General features: G+C 41.3%; 2 protein-coding genes across 4 annotated transcripts in view; one reads left to right on the plus strand and one right to left on the minus strand.

Annotated features, from left to right (window-relative positions):
• Positions 1-25050, plus strand: part of LOC119492980 (actin, non-muscle 6.2-like) — an 840607-nt gene that overhangs the window by 262976 nt on the left and 552581 nt on the right. The gene's annotated exons all lie outside the window — the stretch shown is intronic.
• prdm6 (PR domain containing 6) overlaps positions 1-25050 on the minus strand; it is a 107733-nt gene that overhangs the window by 73910 nt on the left and 8773 nt on the right. For all 3 annotated transcript variants that reach the window (XM_037777881.1, XM_037777882.1, XM_037777883.1), the window contains exons 3-5: positions 18346-18494; positions 17439-17597; positions 300-427 (exon numbers count right to left, since the gene is read on the minus strand). In XM_037777881.1, the coding sequence (XP_037633809.1) occupies positions 300-427; positions 17439-17597; positions 18346-18494 (436 nt within the window). The remainder of the gene's footprint in view (positions 1-299; positions 428-17438; positions 17598-18345; positions 18495-25050) is intronic.

The following is a 25050-nucleotide window of genomic DNA, read 5'->3' on the forward strand; positions in this document are numbered from 1 at the left end:
TAAACTACTTATAAATAGCCTACAGGCCACGTTTGGTGAAAAGAAATCTTGTAAAATAACTCAACCTGACAGAATGATGAATTAAAATCAAGAAAATAAAGAAACGCTTTATGTGCTCTGATATCGTTTTGTACTGGGTTTCTCTGTGACTGTGAACACACGTTCCACTGGAGCCTATAATATGCTGAAATATGTTTGTTTTCATGGCATTACATGGTATTGGTATAGAGCACATGTATATATACACACTCCTGGTGACCCACCAAACGTCATAGTGAGAGAATTAGCCGCGTTCCTACCTGTACTGTACCACCATCATGTTCTGCTCCCCACAGTGTCGGGCACAGCGGATGTACCTCATCCAGCTGGACTTACTGGGATCATTACCGTCGATAAAGTGCTGTAACGTTCCCTCTGCATCGTAGATCTGCAACACACAAACATTCAGGGTCACGACTGAGAGCAGGGCATACACAGACACTAGTGATCTGCTCATTAGGAGTAATTAGGTTACGTAATGACCTGTTATACTCTGTGTATCAGTTAAAACAGTGTTAGAAGGAACCCAAACAGTGATGGTATTTCTGTATACGTTCTCATCTATAAAGGGAAGTAACATCAGATGGAGGTGACGAGAGCTGCAACTACCGTAACGATCATTTTCAATTAATCCGGCGAATAATTAACATTTGATTTTTATTCATTATTTATTTTATTAACTATCAAAATATGGTAAAAAAGTACCCAAAGTGATGTCCTTTAATTACTTGTAATGTCTGAGCAACACCATCAAATCTATGGAGGACGGAACCTGCAAAAATAAATGAATAAATAAATAAATAAATATGTCATTAAATATAGCAAAAACAATATCTAAAACAAATGTAGCCATTAATTCATTCATAAAATGTGACATAAATTGCATTTTTATTTATCTTTGTATTAATTCCCTTATTTATTTCCTCTGCTGTTTAATTTTCCCTTTTATTTATTTATTTTATTACACTTTTATTAATTAATTTATTTTTACATTTATTTTTATTTATTTCATATTTACTTTTAAATGTATATATCTATTAATGTATTTATGCATTTATTTATTTATTCCTGATTTTTCCGAAATGCAAAGGGAAAATCGTGCAGAAATAAATAAATAAATAAATGCACAAATACACAAATAAATACATAAATTTAAAAAATATATAAAATAAATTAAAACATAAATGCAGAAATAAATAAAATAAATTTAAAATTTAAATAAAAGGAAGAATTAAACAGAAGAGTAAATAAATAAGGGAATTAATACAAAGATAAATAAAGAAGCAAATTACAGAAATAACAATCTATGTCACATTTGATCAATTAATTGATGGCTATATTTATTTTATTTATTTATTTATCTATTTATTTATTTATTTATCGAGTCATTTATTTATTTATATTTTATTTTGGCAGGTTCCGTCTTAAAAAAGACTGAAAATATGAATTGATTATTGGAGCAGTTGCCAATTTATTTTCTTTCAATCACCAAATCAGAATGAGGTGTATTGCCAAGGAACTTTTTACATACAGTATTAGGAATTTGTCTTGTTGTTTTGGTGCATAACAATAAACATATTAAAAGAAAATAAAAAAGCAAGTACTGCGACAGCCAAGAAACATACAGCAGTAGATATATGAATAATAGATCTGCAGCGTTGGAGCTTGGGATGAAGTCACGTCACATCTGAAATCTACAGTATTCCCTCCCATGGTTAGGACGTCTCATAACAGCAGCAGTTACATTTTAAATTGAACAAAACTTAATGGAAAGTCTCAAGAAATGTTGAGGAAAGAGAAGATTTACAGTTTTCTGTCATGGAGCTGTAAACACACAAGCTTCAGTTAATAAGGTTTTGTTCCAGAGTATTTAGATTAGCTGAAGTGTTGAACTGTAAAACTGTAGGTGGTATCAGATGATTTATGGTAAAGCTGAGTCAGAAATCTGTATATTTTCAGAGATTCATCACATGACTGCGTGACGGTGTTTCCGTTTAAGGGTCGGGTCCTGCTCTCGCAGCTCGAACAAAAAGAAATAACTCCGGTTGATTTGAAATGTTTTAAACACGCCGCGGCAACAAATCATTAAGGCTCTTATCCGCCGTCGGTCCGGAGCTGTGATCATTACGGGCCTGCTGGGTGTTAAACGTTATACAAACCTGATTTACACCTGCTTTAAAAGCCTCGCCGCTTCGCCTGCCAACGCCTCGCTTCTGAGCTCTAAAAATACTGTTTCAGAGCAACGGTGGGCGATGGGAGAGAAACAAGATGCAGGAACAGGAAACAGAAACCAAGGATTCAGAAAAAGAAGAGGCTTTTTATTTTTTGCTGGAGCGATCAGTGCGTCCAACAGACTGTAATAAGATTTTCTACATATTCATCATCTCCTGAGGATGAATCCTAATGATTTGGGCCTTTTCTCTAGCGAGGCTATAAGTTCCACTTGTACATATGAAATATTAAAACTAAACGGTTGGACTGCTGTGCAATTTGCTGATCACATTCTCCAGAGAATGAAGGATTATTCTGTCGATGACCCCGTGACCTCTCCTCTAGTGCCACCTTCAGGACAAACTTAATACATTTCATCATCGCCTACTGTTAGTAGTAGTGGTAACGCTCTAACCCAAAACTCATACCACACATGAAAAATCAGTAGCATACAGGGGTGGAATGCATCAAAGTACACACATTTAAAACTGCTCAGAAACCCCCTTATTGTCAATCTAGCTGGGAAAGCCATCCATCCTCTGAATGCTCTAGGTCTCTAGTTTGATCCATCCATCCTCTGAATGCTCTAGGTCTCTAGTTTGATCCATCCATCCATCCTCTGAATGCTCTAGGTCTCTAGTCTGATCCATCCATCCTCTGAATGCTCTAGGTCTCTAGTTTGATCCATCCATCCTCTGAATGCTCTAGGTCTCTAGTTTGATCCATCCATCCTCTGAATGCTTTAGGTCTCTAGTCTGATCCATCCATCCTCTGAATGCTTTAGGTCTCTAGTTTGATCCATCCATCCATCCTCTGAATGCTCTAGGTCTCTAGTCTGATCCATCCATCCTTTGATTGCTCTAGGTCTCTAGTCTGATCCATCCATCCTCTGAATGCTCTAGGTCTCTAGTCTGATCCATCCATCCTCTGAATGCTCTAGGTCTCTAGTCTGATCCATCCATCCTCTGAATGCTCTAGGTCTCTAGTCTGATCCATCCATCCTCTGAATGCTCTAGGTCTGTAGTTTGATCCATCCATCCTCTGAATGCTCTAGGTCTCTAGTCTGATCCATCCATCCTCTGAATGCTCTAGGTCTCTAGTCTGATCCATCCATCCTCTGAATGCTCTAGGTCTGTAGTTTGATCCATCCATCCTCTGAATGCTCTAGGTCTCTAGTTTGATCCATCCATCCTCTGAATGCTCTAGGTCTCTAGTGTGATCCATCCATCCTCTGAATGCTCTAGATCTCTAGTCTGATCCATCCATCCTCTGAATGCTCTAGGTCTCTAGTCTGATCCATCCATCCTCTGAATGCTCTAGGTCTCTAGTTTGATCCATCCATCCTCTGAATGCTCTAGGTCTCTAGTGTGATCCATCCATCCTCTGAATGCTCTAGATCTCTAGTCTGATCCATCCATCCTCTGATTGCTCTAGGTCTCTAGTTTGATCCATCCATCCTCTGAATGCTCTAGGTCTCTAGTTTGTTCCATCCGTCCTCTGATTGCTCTAGGTCTCTAGTTTGATCCATCCATCCTCTGAATGCTCTAGGTCTCTAGTCTGATCCATCCATCCTCTGAATGCTCTAGGTCTCTAGTTTGTGGCTGTAAAGTTTCATGAGGCTGTGATTATCCTAGAGGTCACCACAGGTCATTTTATACTGTGAGGTCAATGAAATGTCTCCTATGGGGACTAACATCATCACCCATGAATACAGTTGGGCTCATTGGATCCACAAGAGTCTCAGTTTTACAGTGATAAACTGTTTAGGGACCCCAAACTGCAGAAATCATATCATATATATATTTTTTGAATGTCAAAAGTAACTACTAACTGAGTAAATGTAGTGGAGTAGAAGTATAAAGTAGCAGAGAATGGAAATACTGAAGTAAAGTACAAGTCAAAATTGTGCTTAAGCTCAGTAAATGTACTTAGTTACATTCCACCTCTGATCTTGAGTAAACTGTACTATAAAAATGAATAAAATACAGACTTTTACATGTGACCTTCTGATGCTAAATCACCATAAAAACAACAATTCAAATAGAGATTTGGATTCAGAAAGAGCAGTTTAAAGGAGTCGATGTTCCTCAGCTCCTCTCTCTCTGTGTGTTCATTATTAATCCATCCCTCCATCCATCCGTGGTGATGCAGTGTGACTGTATTGAGGAGGCGTTGAGTGTGTTTATAAGGTGATGACCTGAGCCAATAGCAGTCCTCTCTGCTGTCCACACAGCCAACAAACAATCAATGCTGTAAATGACTGAGAGAATCAACAGAAACGGCCTCATTTAGTATTCTCTGCATGTAAGCACTTTAATGTCCTCTACTGCCTTCATCTCAGGCTCCATCTCATCTGTTCTATAATGTAACACGAACACAGTTCATGTTTACTTCTTGTATATTTTAGTAAAGAGATGTGTGATACTCTTCTTCAAAAAAACACATCAAGCCTGCACATCACTCTTTCTCACCACATACAGTGCTCATGTTGTGTCGTGTCCAGCAGCTGGTTTCTAGCTTGATGCTGTTCTGTTCTGTCAAAGACATTTTGTCTGCGAGTGTTTATCGAATCCATCGCTGTAAAATTCCATCTGCGAGACGAACGAGCCAAAATACAACACGTTGTTTAGTTCAACCGCTAGAAAACGCTGCAAACACACGGCCAGGCTGCCGGCTTCACTTCACAGCTCCGCCTGTCAGTCCTCCATCTCAGCACAACAATCCTGTTTGTTACAGCGTCGGGTTCTTAGAGCTCCATAACTTCTCCTGGTTTGACCCCTCGGTTTGTCCGGGACGGACGACCCGTTCAGCACCGAGCTGCTTTCTATTCTCCCACTGAGGCCACACATCACACCAGCTGCTGCTGCTGCTGCTGGAGGAGCTGAGGAACAACTTCAACTGTGGGTTCTTATGTTTTTAATCTCTACTGAGGCTACAACTAATCATTATTTGCATTAATCAGTTATTTTATGATTCATCTTTCTGTAAAATGTTTGGAAAACAAGTTGGGAAGTATAGTGAAAAATCAATTTGTGACGATTGTGTGAAATTATGCTGATTCATTTTCTGTTGATTTGAGAAATTGTTTCAGCTCTAATCTCAAAAACCATTTTAATTCTGATTAACTGACAACAACCATCATCTTCTAGTCTCTTTTAAAAGTGCAAAACATTCTAAATGTGCAGCTCTTTAAGAGGCCCGTTCATCAATATCAGAAACTCATTAATACTATACTATATAATACTTTAACTCTGCAGAATTGTCTGGTGCGTCCAACATTAAAAACTCACGTTGTGAACAAAACACAATACTATCAAAAACTCTGAAATAGATTTTAAATTATTTTGCAGGTTCAAAGTTTCCAAAGATACAAATAAAATGAGGAACAAGATATTTTCTGTGTCGTAGAGAAACCAGAGAACATGGTGCTTTTATATTCATCTTAAACGTTATATAAATGTTATGCTACATTTCCACAGGGGCGTTTTTTATCGCGAGGGATCGCCACGCTTCCCAGCATCGGACGCTTGATGGGCTGCCACTCGGCTCCTGATTGGACGAACGCTTTCTCTCCTTGGGCTGCGTCTCCCAGATTTCAAACCGGAACAAACATGGCAGCTCGTTTGGAAACTTTCTTCTCTGATATGAAAACAGTTCACCCAAATGTGTTTCTGAAAACATTTAATGTGAGAAATAAGTCATGTAGTTGATGAATCTTTATTTTAGATCGACAACGGTTAGTTTAAAAATTTCTATGGAGTTTCCAGAGACCCTAACCTTATGCAAATGAGGAGCGACCAACGCGAAGATGTTTCTCTTGAATCGCGTCGCCACGCTCCCAGAATGCATTGCACAGCTGCTTACACAGACAATGAATGCGAAGCGTGGAAAGGACGGAGGCTGTGGACATTATACACAGTGGAAAGGGATTTTTCTAAATTTTAAGAAATCTTAAAGGAACATTTGAGGTGGAAATCAACATTCGAGTAATTCAAATAAATACTTTTTGTTTCTTTTTAAGATGACTTTTTGTGCGTTTTCTCCGTTATTGGACAGTTGATGGTGAAGATGGACGAAAAACATTATGCTCAGTGGGGTTTTTAGTGAAACTGAAGTGGACGACGTCAGAGAGTCTAACCTGTCTGTCTCTGTCTCTTTACATTTACAAGAACCAGAAGACTGGACACACACACACACACACACACACACACACTGACGGCCTGTGTGTGTTTTAAAGAGGGAGGATTACAGCTCTCTCTTTCAGTCATTGATCTCTAAAAAATGTGCAATCAATTGAATATTTTAACAGATTAATATAAAGTAGTTAAAGTAGCTCCAACAGTAACACGCTGCTCTAACATCGACGCTTCACTTTTAATAATCTAATAAATATCTAATCCGTTTTTAAATGAGTACTTTAAATACATTTTGATGATAATACATATACTTTTACTTAAGTAGGATTTTAAATATAGGACTTTTACTTGTACTTGAGTGTTGTATTGGTACTTTTACTTAAATAAAGGATCTGAATACAAGAAACAAATACTAAAATACTACGTCCAGACACTTCAGAGTGTTTCAGAACGAGACGACTCAAATTACATTTAGAGTTCTGAGATGAAGATATTTCGTAGTTTTGCATTTTGGCGCTGAACACACTCTTAACTTCTGAGTGACAGTCGATGGTGAGCGATCTGCACAACCTCAACCAACAGCTGAGTGTTTGTGTGTGTGTGTGTGTCAGTGCGTGTGTTTGTGTGTGTGTGAGACAGAGAGTGTGTCTGAAATTTACTGACAGTGTTTTGACCTCCTGACCTCATTACGGAGAGTAAATCTTCTCCTTGTCTGGACCGAGCCGGCGCTACAGAGATACCCAGCGTGTGTGTGTGTGTGTGTGTGTGTGTGTGTGTGTGCGTCCAGACAGGAATGTGCTTCAGTTATCAGTTAAAATCACTTAACTGCAGCTCTGAAGCAACGCCGGCATGTAAATGGACGCTTCGCCATCAGAGGACGATGTGAGTGAGTCTCTGATGAGCAGCTGTGAGTTATCATGTCTGAAGGTGTTACCGCACTTTCTCTCACTAACACACACTCAACATACACACACACACACACACATACAGGAGTATATTTGAAGCGCTTTAACAACAAAACATTTCCCATCAGCAGAGTTCAGAAGTGTTTTAAAGAGTTTATGATGAAGTGATATTTGGAGCCAAGATTCCCAAACAAAGAAGGCAGATAAGTACATTAACAAAACTCCCCAAGAATAATGTATGTTGTCATCTTTGTGCGTCATTTAAAGCTGCAGTAGGCAGTTTATATTTTTGGCATCACTGGGCAAAAATCCCATAATAACCTTTCAGCATTTTGTAATTCAAGTGTTCTGAGAGAAAACTAGACTTCTGCTCCTCCTCATGGCTCTGTTTACAGGCTTTAGAACACCTAGCCCGTAACGGGACACTTTGACCAATCACAGGTCATTTCATTGAGAGAGCGTTCCTATTGGCTGAGCTCCGGTCATGTGACCAGAACTTGGCGTTCCTTCACCAGATTTCACAATGGCGGCGGCGTCACAAACTTTCTCATTTTACAGCTAAACCGTGCACTACAAGATGATTCTGAGGTGATTTTATGGAGTCAGAAAATAACATTTCTGAGAACAAATACTAAAGTAAACATGGACGCTTTAAAAAGGATAACCAGTATTTGTAATAATAAACGTGTTTAGAAATGTCGGAGCTTCACAGCAGCACATGAACGCACCCCTTCGCTTTGACACATAAAAGTGAGAAGCAGGTGAGTAGAGGTAGAGGAAGGTGTGTTTCTAGTTTCTGATATACATTAAACCTCAAACTGACCAATCAGATGTTTAGATGCTCAGTAACCAATCAGCTGACAGAACATCAGCGTCAGAATAAAGTTCTTCTTCTTCTCTTTCTCTACACTGTTGTCTTCTTCTTCTTCTTCTTCAGTCTAAATCCTGTAAAACTGTTCCTGAGAGCCGATCAATGCTCGTACGCTTCTGTTCTACAGCTAATCAATGAAACTCCACTAATTCTACTGTTATCTGCTCTCTTCATCGGTCTCCTCCTCCTCCTCCTCCTCCTCCTCCTCCTCCTTATCTCGCCATGTCTCCTCCTCCCCTTCTCCTTCCTCCTTCACCTCTTCCTCCTCTTCCTAATCTTAGTGCGTCTCCTCCTGCAGGTGATGGACAAATTAATGTGAACACTTTAACTCTGTAACAGAAGGAGGGTTATTTGAGGCTGAATGCTGAACAGTGAGTTATAAAAGATCACGAACAGGACCGGGGACATGATTTTAGAAATATGTTATGAGTTCTCCAAACACCACCGCTTCAATCCTCGATAAAAAACGTTCACTAAAAATTTTAAAATCATTATAATTTGAGCAAGTTTATCAAAGTTTTCCCTTCAAGTCCTTCTAAAACCCTTTCTCCACATGGTGACCTAACACAGGTTTCTGCATGATGCTGCTACATGTACAGTATATATACACTCACCGACCACTTTATTAGGCACACCTGTTCAATTGCTTGTTAACACAAATAGCTAATCAGCCAATCACATGGCAGCAGCTCAATGCATTACGTCATCTAGACGTGGTGAAGACGACTTGCTGAAGTTCAAACCGAGCATCAGAATGGGGAAGAAAGGGGATTTAAGTGACTTTGAACGTGGCATGGTTGTTGGTGCCAGACGGGCTGGTCTGAGTATTAAACTGCTGATCTACTGGGATTTTCACGCACAACCATCTCTAGGGTTTATAGAGAATGGTCCCAACAAGAGAACATATCCAGTGAGCGGCAGTTGTGTGGACGAAATGCCTTGTTGATGTCAGAGGTCAGAGGAGAATGGGCAGAGTGGTTGGAGATGATAGAAAGGCAACAGTAACTCAAATAACCACTCGTTACAACCAAGGTATGCAGAATACCATCTCTGAACGCACAACACGTCCAACCTTGAAGCAGAAGACCACCCGGTACTAGCAAGGTGTACCTAATGAAGTGGCCGGTGAGTATATATATACACATCCTTATAGTCAGTGTTTTAATACAGTAACTTAGATGGCGTTCGGCGTGCTCCCAGTTTGGAGAAGCAGACCGGAGTACCGGCAGGAAGCTAAGCGACGTACTGCTGTGGACGCCACGTTAGTTCAGATCAGGAAGTCACACAATAACACAAACTAACTAACCGATGGATGGATGCAGCGGTTGACCAGCGACCGGAAGTCTTTTTTTCAGTATTTATCCATTCAACCTTTATTCCTGACGGCACAGAGAGGGCTTTAAAACAACATATTAAAAATGTTCATATTGGGAATATAAAACAGTAACAGTAACTTTATTTTACTGGTACCAAATGTCCTAATAATTTCCAGAGTTTATTTGAGTTTATATTTTGATGTTTTTTTCTTTTAAAGTGTGGGTCCATCTGTGTTCTTTTCAAATGGAAACGTCCACTCAGCCGTTAGCAGAAAGCAGTGGCGTAGGTTAGCCCCGTGAGCTAATCAATAAGGTTATTAATAATGTGAACGTTAGCCGTAGCTGAGTCACCGTTAGCTGTGCTAAGTTTGGAAATAACTGAAAGGGTTTGTTTGTATCTGTTGAAGTGGGGTTGTATGTATACTAAAATGACTGTTTTTGTGAATGGAGTCTGGTGGCTTTGAAGAGAGTGATATAACGGCTTCAGTTCCCCGTCAGAAAGGGCTGTCTGACCGCCAGAAAAATATTCGAAATATAACGTTTTAGGTGGCTAAAATAAGTTTTTCTGCTGCTCCCCAGACGATTTACCTCGCCGTCAGACAGCCTTTCTGACGGGGAACAGAAGCTGTTATATCGCTCTCTTCAAAGCCACCAGACTCTATTCACAAAAACAGTCATCACGGACAATCATATGATTAATCGCGATTAAATATTTGAACCGATTGGCAGCCCGACTTCCAACCCTCCATCCCCTCTTCCTCCTCCTCTTCCTCTTCCACTTCCTCCTCCTCTTCCTCCTCCTCTTCCTCCTCCTCTTCCTCCTCCTCTTCCTCCCTCTCGGTATCCTAACAGAGAGAAAACCTCTCGACGTCCATCTGATGTTAAATCTTTGGTAACCACAGAATGTGTTCATAGCCGATTTGTCAGGTGAAATGAAGGTTAACTAGAAGTCCTCGTTCATCCTGTCTGCTATTCATCCGTCACGTTTCTTAATCACAACCTGTCGTTTTCAGCAGTAAGCCTCATAAACCTGCTGCCATCGCTGCCATCACTGCCACCGCCGCCGCCGCCGCCATGCCCAAGAGCAACAGTCTGGACCTCCACACGTCCAGAGAATCCAGAGTCGCCACGTGAGACTCGAGACACGTTGTGTTCTCAACGAGCAGCGAGTCATAAATCAGAGAAAAAGACTCGTTCAGAGAAACAGATAATATTTAGATAACCGACCTCGATTCACCTCAAAGTCAACAGAGCTGCTGCTCCTCACACTGAGAGGAGGAGCAGGAGGAGCAGGAGGAGCAGGAGGAGGAGGAGGAGGAGGAGGAGGAGCAGGAGGAGGAGGAGGAGGAAGAGGAGGAGGAGGAGGAGGAGGAGGATGAGGGAGAGGAGGAGGACGAGGAGGAGGAGGAGCAGGAGGAGGAGGAAGGGGAGGAGGAGCAGGAGGAGCAGGAGGAAGAGGAGGAGCAGGAAGAGGAGGAGGAGGAGGAGCAGGAGGAGCAGGAGGAGGAGGAGGAGGAGGAGGAGGAGGAGGAGCAGGAGGAAGAGGAGGAGGAGGAGGAAGAGGAGGAGCAGGAGGAGCAGGAGGAGGAGGAGGAGGAAGAGGAGGAAGAGGAGGAGGAGGAGGAGGAGGAGGAGCAGGAGGAGGAGGATGAGGAGCAGTAGGAGAACCAAGGGGCAACGGCCAAAAACCAAGATGGTGACGGCCAAAATGCCGATCTTGGCTTCAAAGCGGCGGTCCACAAACCAACGGGTGACGTCACCGTGACTACGTCCACTACTTCTATACAGTCGATTGGTACCACCTCCACTAAGACTGACAGCTGATCTTCCCATCCACTAGTTGTACCTACTGATGAAAACAACAATCAGACAGCGACTAGAATAGAAGTCAACGGTACTAAATGTCTGAAACGTTCCTCTGGGACGGGAGGAGACAGACGGTGTCATATAGAACTGTATTCTGTAATGTATATAGATGCTGTATTCATGTTATAGTTCATGTTAATAATAGACCCTATATGATCGTGTCTGTCTGGTCATTTTATAGCTGCTGTTAATAAACGGAGCTGACAGAAGAGCATCCAGAGCCGGTTCCAGAGTCTGATCTGCAGCTCATCACAGCATGTGAAGCCTCTACAGACGGCAGCGACGCAGGAGAGGAAACAACCAGCGGCTCCATCGCCGTGTGAAAACATCTCACTGTGTTATTGTAACATGAAGGTCCTGATGGAAAACCCCCGCCTTTGTTCTTCAGCCTCCCGCCGTTACCGTGCCTACGGGCTGATGTCACACAGAGCGCAGGAGTGAACTGAGTTAACCCGACTCACCGAGTGGGTTTAACCAAACAGCGCCGTGGCTGAGCGGCGGTTTACCGTGGCTGCGGGCTGACCTTCAAGTCACATGATCTCCTGGGAGCCAGAGAGAGGTCTTCTTTGAATGTGCATAAAACACATCAAACCTTTAGGAAAAGCTTCTTATTTAATAAAAAATAACACAAACAACAATACTGTATTCATAAAAATGAATGCCATTAATTGAAATTAAACACGTGTTGCAGCGCCGTGCCGTCCATCTCAACCGAGAACGCAGAAACGTCTGAATCCTTCCCGAGGCATGTCATGGTGACAGGCCAAACCAGAGCCCTTGGCACCGTTGCTTATGTCGAAGCCAAACGTGTTCGGTTTGGACCGAAAGGGCTGAGAGGAAGCCTCCTACACAGAAGCTAACAGCAGGGCACTGGCGGGATCGATGGTGCGTGTAATATGCGAAGACAGCAGCCTCAAAACGCCGCCGTTTAGGGGAAGAGGGCCCGCAAGACGCTGAACAGCGGACTCATCACGACACATTTTCATGACAAGCCCAAGCTTCGAATATCCGCTGCTGATTACTACCGGAGCTCCAGAGCCCAAAACGAAATGGTATTCAGGACAGCTCTAGTCTCTGGTCCACCGAGGTTCTAGGTCCGGTCCACGTATAGTTCTGATCGTTGCACGGTTTTGATTGGACACAACAGGAACTGAGAGCAGTCTGATAATCAACACATGCTGCATCTTTGACTGGAAATACTCAGCCAACAGGATGACAAACAGACTAAATGGTAATTAATCTAATAATCAGACAATAGCCCCGTTTCCACCACAGGAACCTTCCCTCAGAACTAGGAACCTTTTGAGGAACTCATTGCGTCTGAAAGTACAGGAACTCTCGGGGTGGAGTTTGAAGCAATGACTGTCGCTGATTGGTCAAACACACACACACACACACACAGCGGCGCTGCTTCAACTTGTGTACCGCTTCATTCATAAACTAAGAAGTACTCTACTGAACATTTCCTGACTCATTTTAAAAAACGCAGAGAGAAAGAGAGAGATATGGCGAGGGAGAGCGGGAGCGGGAGACATCGCCGCGATGCCGTGAATGAGATAAAGAAAAGTTATTTTCTGATTGTTTCACAGCCGTTACGTTCTAACGCACAGATAAATAAACAAGATTTAACAGATGACTGTGGAGACGGACGCTCTTAGTTTCATTTCATTCATTACATCCAAATATTTTCATACGTCAGCAGAGTGATTGGCCTAACCTTCACAGGTCTTTGGACCGCGGTGGAAACGCAGACAACACTGGGCTGAAGGAACCTTTTAGTCCCTGGAACAGTAGTTCCATGGAGTGAAAAGCATCAGAACCTCAGACTTGTACAGTAGTTGATTAACATCACAGTAAATATTCCCACTTGGTTCTGACTGGACTCGCTGAGGGAAGGCAGGATTTTCCTGAGGATCAGAACCGGTGACCTCCCGGTCCGAATCCTCGAGGCCGTCCTGATTGAGAAGAATGTGCAGAACAAACAGGAGAGATGTCCTGAAGTCACAGGGGGTGGGGGGGTTAACAGGACCGATCTGAGACTGGACGAGCTGTCAGCGCAGACTCAGAGAAAACAGACCCAAACATCAGAACTTCAGAGCGGGAAGAGAGAGAGAAAGAAAACTTCAGCTGCACAGTTGGAGGCTAAATATTGTGTTAGTGTGGGACGCTGAGGAGACTCATGAAGAGACTCATGAGGACGCCTGTTTGGCTTTTTACATCTTAAACTCTGTTTTCTTTCTGTTTCTAGTGAGTTTGTCCGTCTCTACTCCGTCTGTTTGTGTTTGTCCGCGTGTCCATCATCGTATTCCCGACAGTATTCCCATTGACTGTGTGTTCTCGGTGGTTTGTGGTCGCAGCGTCCAGTAAAGGCTCTGTAATGTTTTCTTGAGTGATGTCATTATTGAATGTTTGTGTAACTGTCTGTATTCTGGGTTTTATTAGAGGCTCGCTGACATCATCAGTTCGATTACATAATCATCAACATCAAAATTACATGTTTTGGTTTCCTGTTGCTTTGATTTCAGCGAAGCGTTTTGACTTTTTAATCGATGGAAAGCAGCGCTGACCGCACCGATATAAAGCTCAGAGCAGTTCAGAGGAGTTTATCTGAAGAGTCTGGAGAGCTCACGGATTCATACGAAGCTCTTAATGTGAAAGGATTCAAGAGAAATGTCCTGTCAGCAGGTTATACCATGTAGTGACCCTTTAAAGAAAGTGACAAGTCAAACCAGTCCAGAGCAACTGGAAGGACTTTTAACTGAGTTTTCTGTCACAAAGTGGAAGATTATCAGAATTTCATGAAATCCGAACAATTAAAAGTCAAAATGGTTCCGTCTATTGATGACTGATCAATCGACTAATTAATTTAGCTTTAAACTAAACTTTATCTATAAAGTATTCTGCTTTAAAGGATCCTTTCTCCACTGTCCTACATCAGACCTGATAGATCATGAATACAGATATTAAAATAATGATATTGTGTTAATGACTCAGTAGAGAGGCAGGACGTGATGAAGCTCCAGTTACAGAGTTATTCCTCCATAAAGTCAAACACTGAGGAGATCAATGTGTGTCGAGCTCCAGAAAATCCTCCTCTGTTCCTCCCGGACGTTAACGGCAAGTGTCTTAATTAAAACTGGCCCTTCCTGGACGCCATAGACAACATGACACGAGCTCCCTGATTGGCTATAGGACAAATATCTCTTCCTGTTTCGGGGCGCGTCAATAAGCGAGTTTAACAACCGGTGAGGTTTAATGGGATCTGCGTGCAGAGCGTCTTCATCAATAGGCCTAATGACCGCCTTTAGCCCGGCAGCCGATAACGCGCCCATGGTTAGAGCCGGGTTATCGGATCGCCATTTCTCCAGGGCCGGGGGGGGTGTTCAAAGGCTGGTTCGAGACCCCTCAGGGGGTCCCAGCTCCACTCTGCTGGGTCCAAACACAACAACTGGTCCAGGATGTTTAAATACGGAGCAGTAAAGAACCTTACTGTGGGAGGGAACAGAAACAAAAACTCTAATATTGAAGAAAAAAGTCATGATTTTACAAAAACAAAGATGTAAAGTTATAATTTTAAGGAAAAAAAAGTTAAATTGTAATATATAGAAAGTAGAAATGATACACACTCAAAAGACACTGCATTCATTGCTCCACTGTCTCCTGGTGTTCATATGTCAAAAACATTTGTTTTATATCAAAACCCCCTCTTTTCTTTTCCTGTAAAATGTCATATTGTTTTAAATGACTCATCTTGAACTCGTTATGGTTTGATGGTATATCTCTAATACACCACATTACAGCAGCTAAAGACAATCTAACAGCTGAATACCGTCCAGACACTGTCGAAGTCTCTGTGCTGAAGAAAAACTGTAAAATCCTGCTGTCAGTGAACTCAACTCTTTCTCTGTTTGAAGGACAGATCCTGACATGATGAGCTGCTGGACTTGGCCTCTGATGTCTTGCATGCCCCACCCCCCCGACCTTTGACCTCTGACCCTCTGCAGCCCCCCCCTTCCATCCCCCGACCCATCATCACCCCCCCCCCCCCCTCCTGATGTCCTGCTGCGGTCAACAGCAGAGAGACTGATGTCCGGTCAACCGACGTCTGACTGACCTTTACCAGCTCGGCCTCCAGGGACTCATCTATCTCTCTGTCTCCCAGCATCCTTCACTCTCTCTCTCTCTCTGTCTCCCAGCATCCTTCACTCTCTCTCTCTCTCTCTGTCTCCCAGCATCCTTCACTCTCTCTCTCTCTCTCTGTCTCCCAGCATCCTTCACTCTCTCTATCTCTCTGTCTCCCAGCATCCTTCACTCTCTCTCTCTCTCTGTCTCCCAGCATCCTTCACTCTCTCTCTCTCTCTCTGTCTCCCAGCATCCTTCACTCCCTCCCTCTCTCTCTCTGTCTCCCAGCATCCTTCACTCCATCTCTCTGTCTCCCAGCATCCTTCACTTCTCTCTGAGTCCTTTTCATCGTGCTAACTTATGCTTCCTCGCATCCTATCTCCTCACTTGACCCAGAAATCGTTCCCTCTCCGCCATCATGGAGGATCTTCCAATCCCTTAAAATGCTCCTCGAGGAGACGAGGAGCGAGGAGACAAGGAGATGAGGAGACTTCTGGAGGAGCTGAGACCAAGGAAACACCGGCGTGTCCTTTGTGGAAGTTTTTTAATGTCACTTCCTGTGACGCCTCATTTCTCTGCAAAGTTTCCTCTCCTCGCGTCTCTTCCTCGCCTCCTCCGATCGCATCTCAGGAGAGGAGGCGAGGAAAGGAAACGAGGAGACACGTTAGCACAATGAAAAGGACCCTCTTGTCTCCCAGCATCCTTCACTCTCTCTCTCTCTCCCTCTAATGCTAATGCAGCTGTTTATAACGGCCACATTGACTTTCTCCTGCCTCTGTATGTAAATACAATCTGCTCTGATCAATGGACGGAGAGGTGACATGACGCTGACCACACACACACACACACACACACACACAAACACACACACACACACACACACACACACACACACACAGACACACACACACACACACACACACACACACACAAACACAAACACACACACACACACACACACACACACACACACACACACACACACACACATACTGAATACACATAGAACCACACAAACAAAGTAAGCATAAACATGTACTAAGTGCACACAGAGTTAAATTTAAGACTTTTCAACAATTTAATTCCGTCAAAATATGAAAGTATGAATGAAAACCAGTCGGGACGATAAGGACGAACTATTTATCATCATATATCTCTTTGAGGACTTTCCAGCTATATATAACAATAATTTCTAATAATATAATTATTTAAATAAATGAGACCTGGACCAGAAGAAGCGTCATGAAATGGATGAAACGGATGGATTGGATGGATCTCCACTTGTCCGTTATGAGGTGATGAGCTTCCTGCCGCTGTAGCTGCCAGCCAGCCCGATGTAGAATATTATATAATCATGTTTTTATCACTAGTGAATCAACGTATCCTCAGACAACGGTTGGTATGTTAAGTTATGAAAAGTTGTTTTGTTATTTTCCGTGCTTTCTCTGATGAATGTCCAGCAACACCATCGATCAGTGCACCTGCAGTGCAGAACCTGTTAAGGCAACAACACTACTAAAACTACTTCAGTGCAGTACTTAAGTAAATGTACTTAGTTACAGTCCACCACTGTCTGCCTCCGCTCTCGGTCAACTGGTACTCAACACATTTTAATCTCGTCCATTTTGTCCAGATGTTTCTTTAAAAAGATAAATAGAGTTTGTTGGAATCAAAAGTTTCATAAAAATATTTCGTTAGACTGAAAAGTCTGAAACTTCCCGTCAGACAAAAACACCTCATTCATTTTCCACCGCCTCATAAGTGTGTGTTTGACACCTGACATCCACACACACACACACCTGTTAACCTCCTCCCAGGGATTCGACTCCCGTGCATGAAGGCATCAACACCGACGGGGATTTCACTTCCCACTCATCATCGTAATCGTGAACAAACACTGCGAGGTCAGTTTGAACATCACGCATCAACACGTACGACTACAGTACCCAGAAGTCCCGGCAACCCCTCTTACCTCCCACAGGTGTCTGCTGTTCCTGACGGCTCCACAGTGCAGTTTGTCCAGCAGCAGAGGGATTCCCTGAAACGGGCCGATCCAGGTTCCCTGAGGGATCCTCTGAGACGCACAGATCCCATAACCCAGACCAGGAACCGTACTGGTGCACAGACACACCTGCACACACAACACAGAAGCAATAAAATAAAAATAAACTCTGGTGCAGATATTTCTATTCATAGGGTGCAATTTATTTCTATTTATACAATTTATTTCTATTTATACAATTTATTTCTATTCATTGGCTGCAATTTATTTCTATTTATACAATTTATTTCTATTTAAAGGCTGCAATTTATTTTTATTTATACTATTTATTTCTATTCATTGGCTGCAATTGATTTCTATTTATACAATTTATTTCTATTTATAGGCTAAAATGTATTTATATTTATAGGATGAAATTTATTTTTATTTATAGGCTGCAATTTACTTCTATTTATACAATTTATTTCTATTTATAGGCTGCAATTAATTTATATTTAAAGGCTGCAATTTATTTCTATTTATATGATTTATTTCTATTCATAGGGTGCAATTTATTTCTATTTATACAATTTATTTCTATTTATACAATTTACTTCTTTTTATAGGCTACACTTTATTTCTATATGCACTGGGCAGCTGTTTGTTGCTGGAATGTAACTAAGTACATTTACTCAAGTACTGTAGTTAAGTACAAATTCGAGGAAAGACTTTCAGTAATGACAAATAGATGCTTTAATTAACTATTCTTGTTAAAACATAATGTGAGCTGGCTTTGAACAAACACTTCATTCCTTTGTTAAGAGGATGAAAACTGTTCTCTGATGTGACGTTTTACTACAACATCTGATATACGACCACAACAGACAGGAAGTGTCACCTCTCTGGGCAGGTCTCTGAGCCAATCAGGGACGTCCGGCAGGGTGACGGGCGCCGCCGTGCTGCTGGTGCCGACGAGCCGACGCAGAGAGTGAAGAGGTCCGTGCATCGGACACTCGCCGTTCCTGTTGTCTGCACACATGTCACAACCTGGAGACACGTAGGGAGATTATAACTTATTATAACAAGCAGACAAACAACATACGTTAATATTAGAGCTGTTGAACCTGTGATTTTCAGGTTGTAGCGGCTCAGTTTTAAATCTGGAGTGAAGATACTGGTATCATCTGAAACTACAAAACATGATGAATCCATCGGTACCAACCATGTCAGACTAGCTTGTAGTGAAGGAGGTTAAATTACGCTCTGAAGTTACGCTAAATTTTGACGAGAAAAAACAGTCATGTCAATGTTCAAAGGGGTCCCTTGACCTCTAACCTCCAGATCAGTGAATGTAAATGGGTTCTCTGGGTACCCACGAGTCTCCCCTTTACAGGCATGCCCACTTTATGATAATCACATGCAGTTTGGGGCAAGTCATAGTCAAGTCAGCACACTGACACACTGACAGCTGTTGTTGCCTGTTGGGCTGCAGTTTGCCATGTTATGATTGGAGCATATTGTTTTATGCTAAATGCAGTACCTGTGAGGGTTTCTGGACAATATCTGTCATTGATTTGTGTTGTTAATTTATTTACAATAATACATATATACATACATTTGCATAAAGCAGCATATTTGTCCACTCCCATGTTGATAAGAGTATTAAATACTTGACAAATCTCCCTTTAAGGTACATTTTCAACAGATTAAAAATGTGAAATTAATTTGCGATTAATCATGACTAAATATTTTAATCGATTGCCCTAATTTATATCAAACTATGTACAATTTAAAAACATAAACTTCATCTATTTTTTTTTTTATATATTTTTTTTTTTTTACTAAAACTGATTTCTTTTTAAGTAAAATGTTGTGTTTATGACTTTAATTCAGTCTATGATTTTAATATTTTGCATGTTTTAAAATTCTTGCAAATTTTCACATTGAGTGTGATTTCTTATTTTATTCCAGGCCGCTGTTTGCAAGTGTGTTTTCATTTATTTTAATGGTCTTTTTTTTGTGACATTTTTTTCTTTTATGCAGCAATTTCTTTAATTCAAGAAAATAAAAGTAGCATTGACCTTCAATTTTAGACATTTAAAGTCTTTTAAGGACCTACAGACACCTTGAAAACATCTTGTTATAGAAATCCACTTGAAAAAACACAGATTAAACTCATTTTATGGAACAGCAGAGAGATTTTGAGAGTGTTTATTGGAGCTGTAAGAATGATCTGCAGCTCTGTCTGATGAACTGAACTGTGTTTTATTGGTGCTTTCAGTGAAAAGTGAGATTTAAATGATTATTTAAAGACTAGTTTGTCCTTTGGTCGTATAAAATAACCTCCTGACGGAGTGAAAACTGAACCAGGGAAGAGGAGGAAGGAGCAGGATCAGTGTGTTAGAGACTCTCCTAAACGTCCTCCGTGCTCTCTGCAGTGTTCCAGGTTAAATGTGGCGAGCAGCGAGTTGCTGGGAATTAGCGAGCGTCAACATTTACTCAGAGATGCAGTGTGACAGTAATGGATGTTAATTGACCGTAGCAACATAATAAGAGATTATTATCTGGACACTAAACTCCCACAGAGCAGAGCAGGCTGAGAGGAAACAGGATGTTGCTCTTTCTTTCGGTTTTTCCCAAAATTAAATATCCGCGGTTCGAGAGAGTGACGGCCGCTTTTACAGCGTGATTGATTGAAGTCAATTAAAATGTATTACTGCTCATTTATAAACCGCGGAGTCTAACAGAAGGTTCACGCTTGAGTAAATGGGAAAAATGTTACAGGTTGAATTCTCCACGAGGCTCCAGTTCAAGTTCAGTCTTCACCAATGGGAATGCTGCGTCTAATGGTACTGTTACGGACCTGACAGCTGTGAGAAGAAAGGAACACGTTAATCTGTCTACATATTAAAAAAAAGGCCTTTTTCTGGCTCAAATGAAGTTAAGAGAATTCTTATTTAAAGGGACTATTTGTAACTTTCAGAAATGCTTCTTAACAGCGACACCTGTGGCCGTGAAATCAACGAATGTCAGCGTCGGGCTCGTGCTTGTCCATCCATCCATCTTCAACCGCTTATCCGGGATCGGGTCGCGGGGGCAACAGCTCCAGCAGGGGACCCCAAACTTCCCTTTCCCGGGCCACATTAACCAGCTCTGACTGGGGGATCCCGAGGCGTTCCCAGGCCAGAGTAGAGATATAATCTCTCCACCTAGTCCTGGGTCTTCCCCGTGGTCTCCTCCCAGCTGGTCGTGCCTGGAACACCTCCCAAGGGAGGCACCCAGGAGGCATCCGTGCTAGATGCCCGAACCACCTCAACTGGCTCCTTTCGACGCAAAGGAGCAAGGACTCTACTCCGAGTCCCTCACGGATGACTGAGCTTCTTACCCTATCTCTAAGGGAGACGCCAGCCACCCTCCTGAGGAAACCCATTTCGGCCGCTTGCACCCGCGACCTCGTTCTTTCGGTCATGACCCAACCCTCATGACCATAGGTGAGAGTAGGAACGAAGATTGAACGGTAGATCGAGAGCTTTGCCTTCCGGCTCAGCTCTCTTTTCGTCACAACGGTGCGGTAAAGCGAATGTAATACCGCCCCTGCTGCTCCGATTCTCCGACCAATCTCACGTTCCATCGTCCCCTCACTCGCGAACAAGACCCCGAGATACTTAAACTCCTTCACTTGGGGTAAGGACTCATTCCCTACCCGGAGTAGGCAATCCACCGGTTTCCTGCTGAGAACCATGGCCTCAGATTTAGAGGTGCTGATTCTCATCCCGACTGCGTCACACTCGGCTGCGAACCGATCCAGTGAGTGCTGGAGGTCGCAGACCGATGATGCCAACAGGACCACATCATCTGCAAAAAGCAGCGATGAGATCCTCAGCACACCGATCTGCAAACCCTCCTCCACCCGACTACGCCTCGATATCCTGTCCATGAATATCACGAACAGGATTGGTGACAAAGCGCAGCCCTGGCGGAGGCCAACCCCCACCGGAAACGAGTCCGGCTCGTGCTTGTGCTCGCTCTAAATAGACATGAACGAGCATCGCTCAAAACAGTGAGGCGACACACGTCAGCTAAAAGCACAATATCACTCTATATTTCAGCTGCTTGGCAGTAATGTTAGCTGACCAGACGAAGGTCTCTCCATGAATCACTGCTGATACTGTGTTTGCTTCTCCTGCCTCAGCGCAGGCTGAAGCAGCGGGGCTCCGCAGCAAGAAACTCGTCTCCCTCCGCACACCGGCACCCGGTCGGTAACGAGACGATAACGTTTCTCTCTGCGGAGCCTGAACCAAAAATACGTTTCATATCAGGCTCGTATCACGGTTGCAGAAATGCACGATGCATTTGCACAAAACATTTGATTAGATTTAGGCAACAAAACTACTTGGTTAAGGTTATTAAAAAAGAACATGGTTACAGTGTGAAGATCTTATTTATAGTTTCATCGCTGTCTTCTATTGGTCCAGTTTTTGAATGTGTGTGAACACTTTACATTGTTTAACTTATGAAAAGAAAGAAAATAAAGACATGTGAGTCACAAGAAATAAGATCAAATTGTATTTATCCTGAGTAAAATTGTTGTGCCAGAAAGTAGAAGAGATAAGAGCAAATAAAACTAAATATAACTAATAAAGATTATAAATAAAAAACAAATGACAGAAATGTAAACAAGGTAAGTGTCATAAATATAAATGGTGGATTCAGGTACATAAATTCAAAATATACACAAGCCAAAAAGTAAACAGTTAACGTGAAGGATCATATCTAAAAAGATTAATAGTAAGGTTTATTTGTATCTTTGAGCGTTGTGTATGTCAGACACACTGGATGCACTGCAGCAGCTGTTTATGAAATGTTGCTTTGTTTTGTTTATTCTACGTTAACGTGATAATAAAGTGTTGTAGCAGCTCAGTTTTAAAGCTAGAGTGAAGATAATGGTATCATATGAAACTAGAAAACCTGATGAATCCATCGGTACCAACCATGTCATACTAGCTTGTCATGAAGGAGGTTAAATAACGCTCCAAACTTACGCTACATTTTGACGATTATGATAATCACATGCAGTTTGGGGCAAGTCATAGTCAAGTCAGCACACTGACACACTGACAGCTGTTGTTGCCTGTTGGGCTGCAGTTTGCCATGTTATGATTGGAGCATATTGTTTTATGCTAAATGCAGTACCTGTGAGGGTTTCTGGACAATATCTGTCATTGTTTTGTGTTGTTAATTGATTTAGAATAATAAATATATACATACATTTACATAAAGCAGCATATTTGTCCACTCCCATGTTGATAAGAGGATTAAATACTTGATGAATCTCCGTTTAAGTTACATTTTGAACAGATAAAAAATGTGCGTTAATTTGCGATTAATCATGTTTAAATATTTTAATCGACTGACAGCTCTACTTTATTTGTGTCATGTCATCATCTGAATAATTTAGCTGTAATTCTGATTTACACAACACAACAGCTTTTTATCATCATCACACATCTCCTGTGTTTCATCAGCAGGTGAAGGCCAGGAGATGTGGCTGAAAGCTCCAGAAAAAGTTCCAATAAGTGACTTTTGCTAAGAATTATTTAGTCAGTAAGAACTTTATTATTTAATATCTTTCATGGAAGTTAGAACTTTGAAAAGTCAATAGCTTGAACCCTACAAGTTTCATGTGATGTTAAATATCTTTAAAAACATGTGAATGTCACGTGTCATGTATGTAGTGATAAATACTAACACGGTAAAAGAACGACACGCTTCGTGCGTCTCTTTTCTGACTTGAAGCTGTAAACGTGCCGTCTCATTTCTTCCCGTCCTCTGGTTCAGACTGATGAACTGGCGGTGAACTTGTTATGGCGTTTCTCTCCTCGCCGGCCATCATTCAAACCCAGTATTCTGTTACATCCATCGCCAGTGTTTAGACAGCTCTGCTCCGCCTCTGGTGTCGGAGCGCCGGACGCCGTTTCCACTGAAAACGTCTGCGGGCCTTTTCTTACTACTTCCTTACGAAGTTTTGCCACTTTCCACTTCTACATTTTGCTCTAATCCAGAGTGATTAACTGTAAAGTTAAATACAGTCGAAGGTCGAGGCTCCGTAACAAACTCCTCCTCAACAGAACCAGCACACTTCATAAAGACCATCGATGTTGATGACTGCGTTTGTTTCCAGCACAGCTGTGAGTCCAGATGAGGACGGACCACACAGCTAGCTTCTACAGACCTCCACTGATAAGAAGTCCATCTTTTAGCTCCTGGTTCTGGTTTGACTCTGTTCACTATACCTGCTCAGCAGCAAACAGACCCAGTTAGACACTAGCTGGTGAACATAGTGGAGAAATTAGCAGCTACAGAGACAGATACTGAATTTAGGAGGTGGTGGAGACCAAAAACGGAGCTAAAAACAAGGAGAATATTGGACTAACATTCATCAGTTATGAGTTATAAGGTGATATTATGTGTGTTTTGGTTGTTTTAGACAGAAATCACTTAACGTAATCTTATAAATTGTTATGTTTTCATGATAATCTGCTATTAGTTCAAACTGAGCACTTCCTGTAACTTCTTCACAGTAAAAGCCGCCCAAGAAAGTGAAGTTTTTAAGGCTTTTATTGTGTTACTGTAATGATTTATGTTAACATTATGCTCCAGATTGTTGTTTTAAAGCCGTCTCTACTCTACGAGAAGCAAAAATCACACATTTGCTCTGAAGGACTTTACAATTTACCTGTTCTGCTACAGATCGATAAATCCCTTCTATTTTTCTATATCTATATTTTTTGCCTAAAATTGTCTAAAATATATCTGGATCACCCTTAAAAAAATAATCATATCTAATGTGTGTAAATTCCCCCTCAGGTCATTAATCCGCCCACATTTTCTTCATCACATCAGAAAAACAGAAAGAAAAAGAAATGGATCAGAAATAATTCAATTGAACTCTTAAATGATACTGTATGTTTTAGTAATATATTTAAATATATAATAATAATAATATATAGTAATATATTTAAATTTAGCTTTAACTTTCTATTCCTTAGAAAAGGGAATTAAAGTTTTAATTTTAAAGTTATGCAAAGACATTAAACCTGCAGCTACTAAATATTATGATGCTATTTTCTTCTCCAAAACATTCAGTAACTTTGTATAACTTTTATTATGGCTTGTGTCCATTATTTATCTCTATTTTATATATATATATGATATCACTCCAAAATTGATTGACAGCTCTCCTAATTCACAGATTAAAATGAGACAATAACTAAATTCTCTTTGTGTTCAGGGTCGTAGCCAAATGTATTAGAAATAATTTTGAAGAATGTTGAAAGGCATATTATTATTATTATTATTATTATATTTTATTTTTTTAAATTGGAAGAACGTTACAAGGCATACATTATAATTATAATTATTATTATTATTATTATTATTATTGTATATATTTTTTTTAATTGAAAGAACGTTGCAAGGCATATATTATTATTGTTATTATATATATATATATATATATATATAATATATATTATATATATATATACTTGGAGGTTTAAGTCTTTTCTAAAGATTTAAGGGAACCTTTAAGGTAAAATGTGAG

Source organism: Sebastes umbrosus, chromosome 8, assembly GCF_015220745.1.
Source record: "Sebastes umbrosus isolate fSebUmb1 chromosome 8, fSebUmb1.pri, whole genome shotgun sequence".
Taxonomy (NCBI): domain Eukaryota; kingdom Metazoa; phylum Chordata; class Actinopteri; order Perciformes; family Sebastidae; genus Sebastes; species Sebastes umbrosus.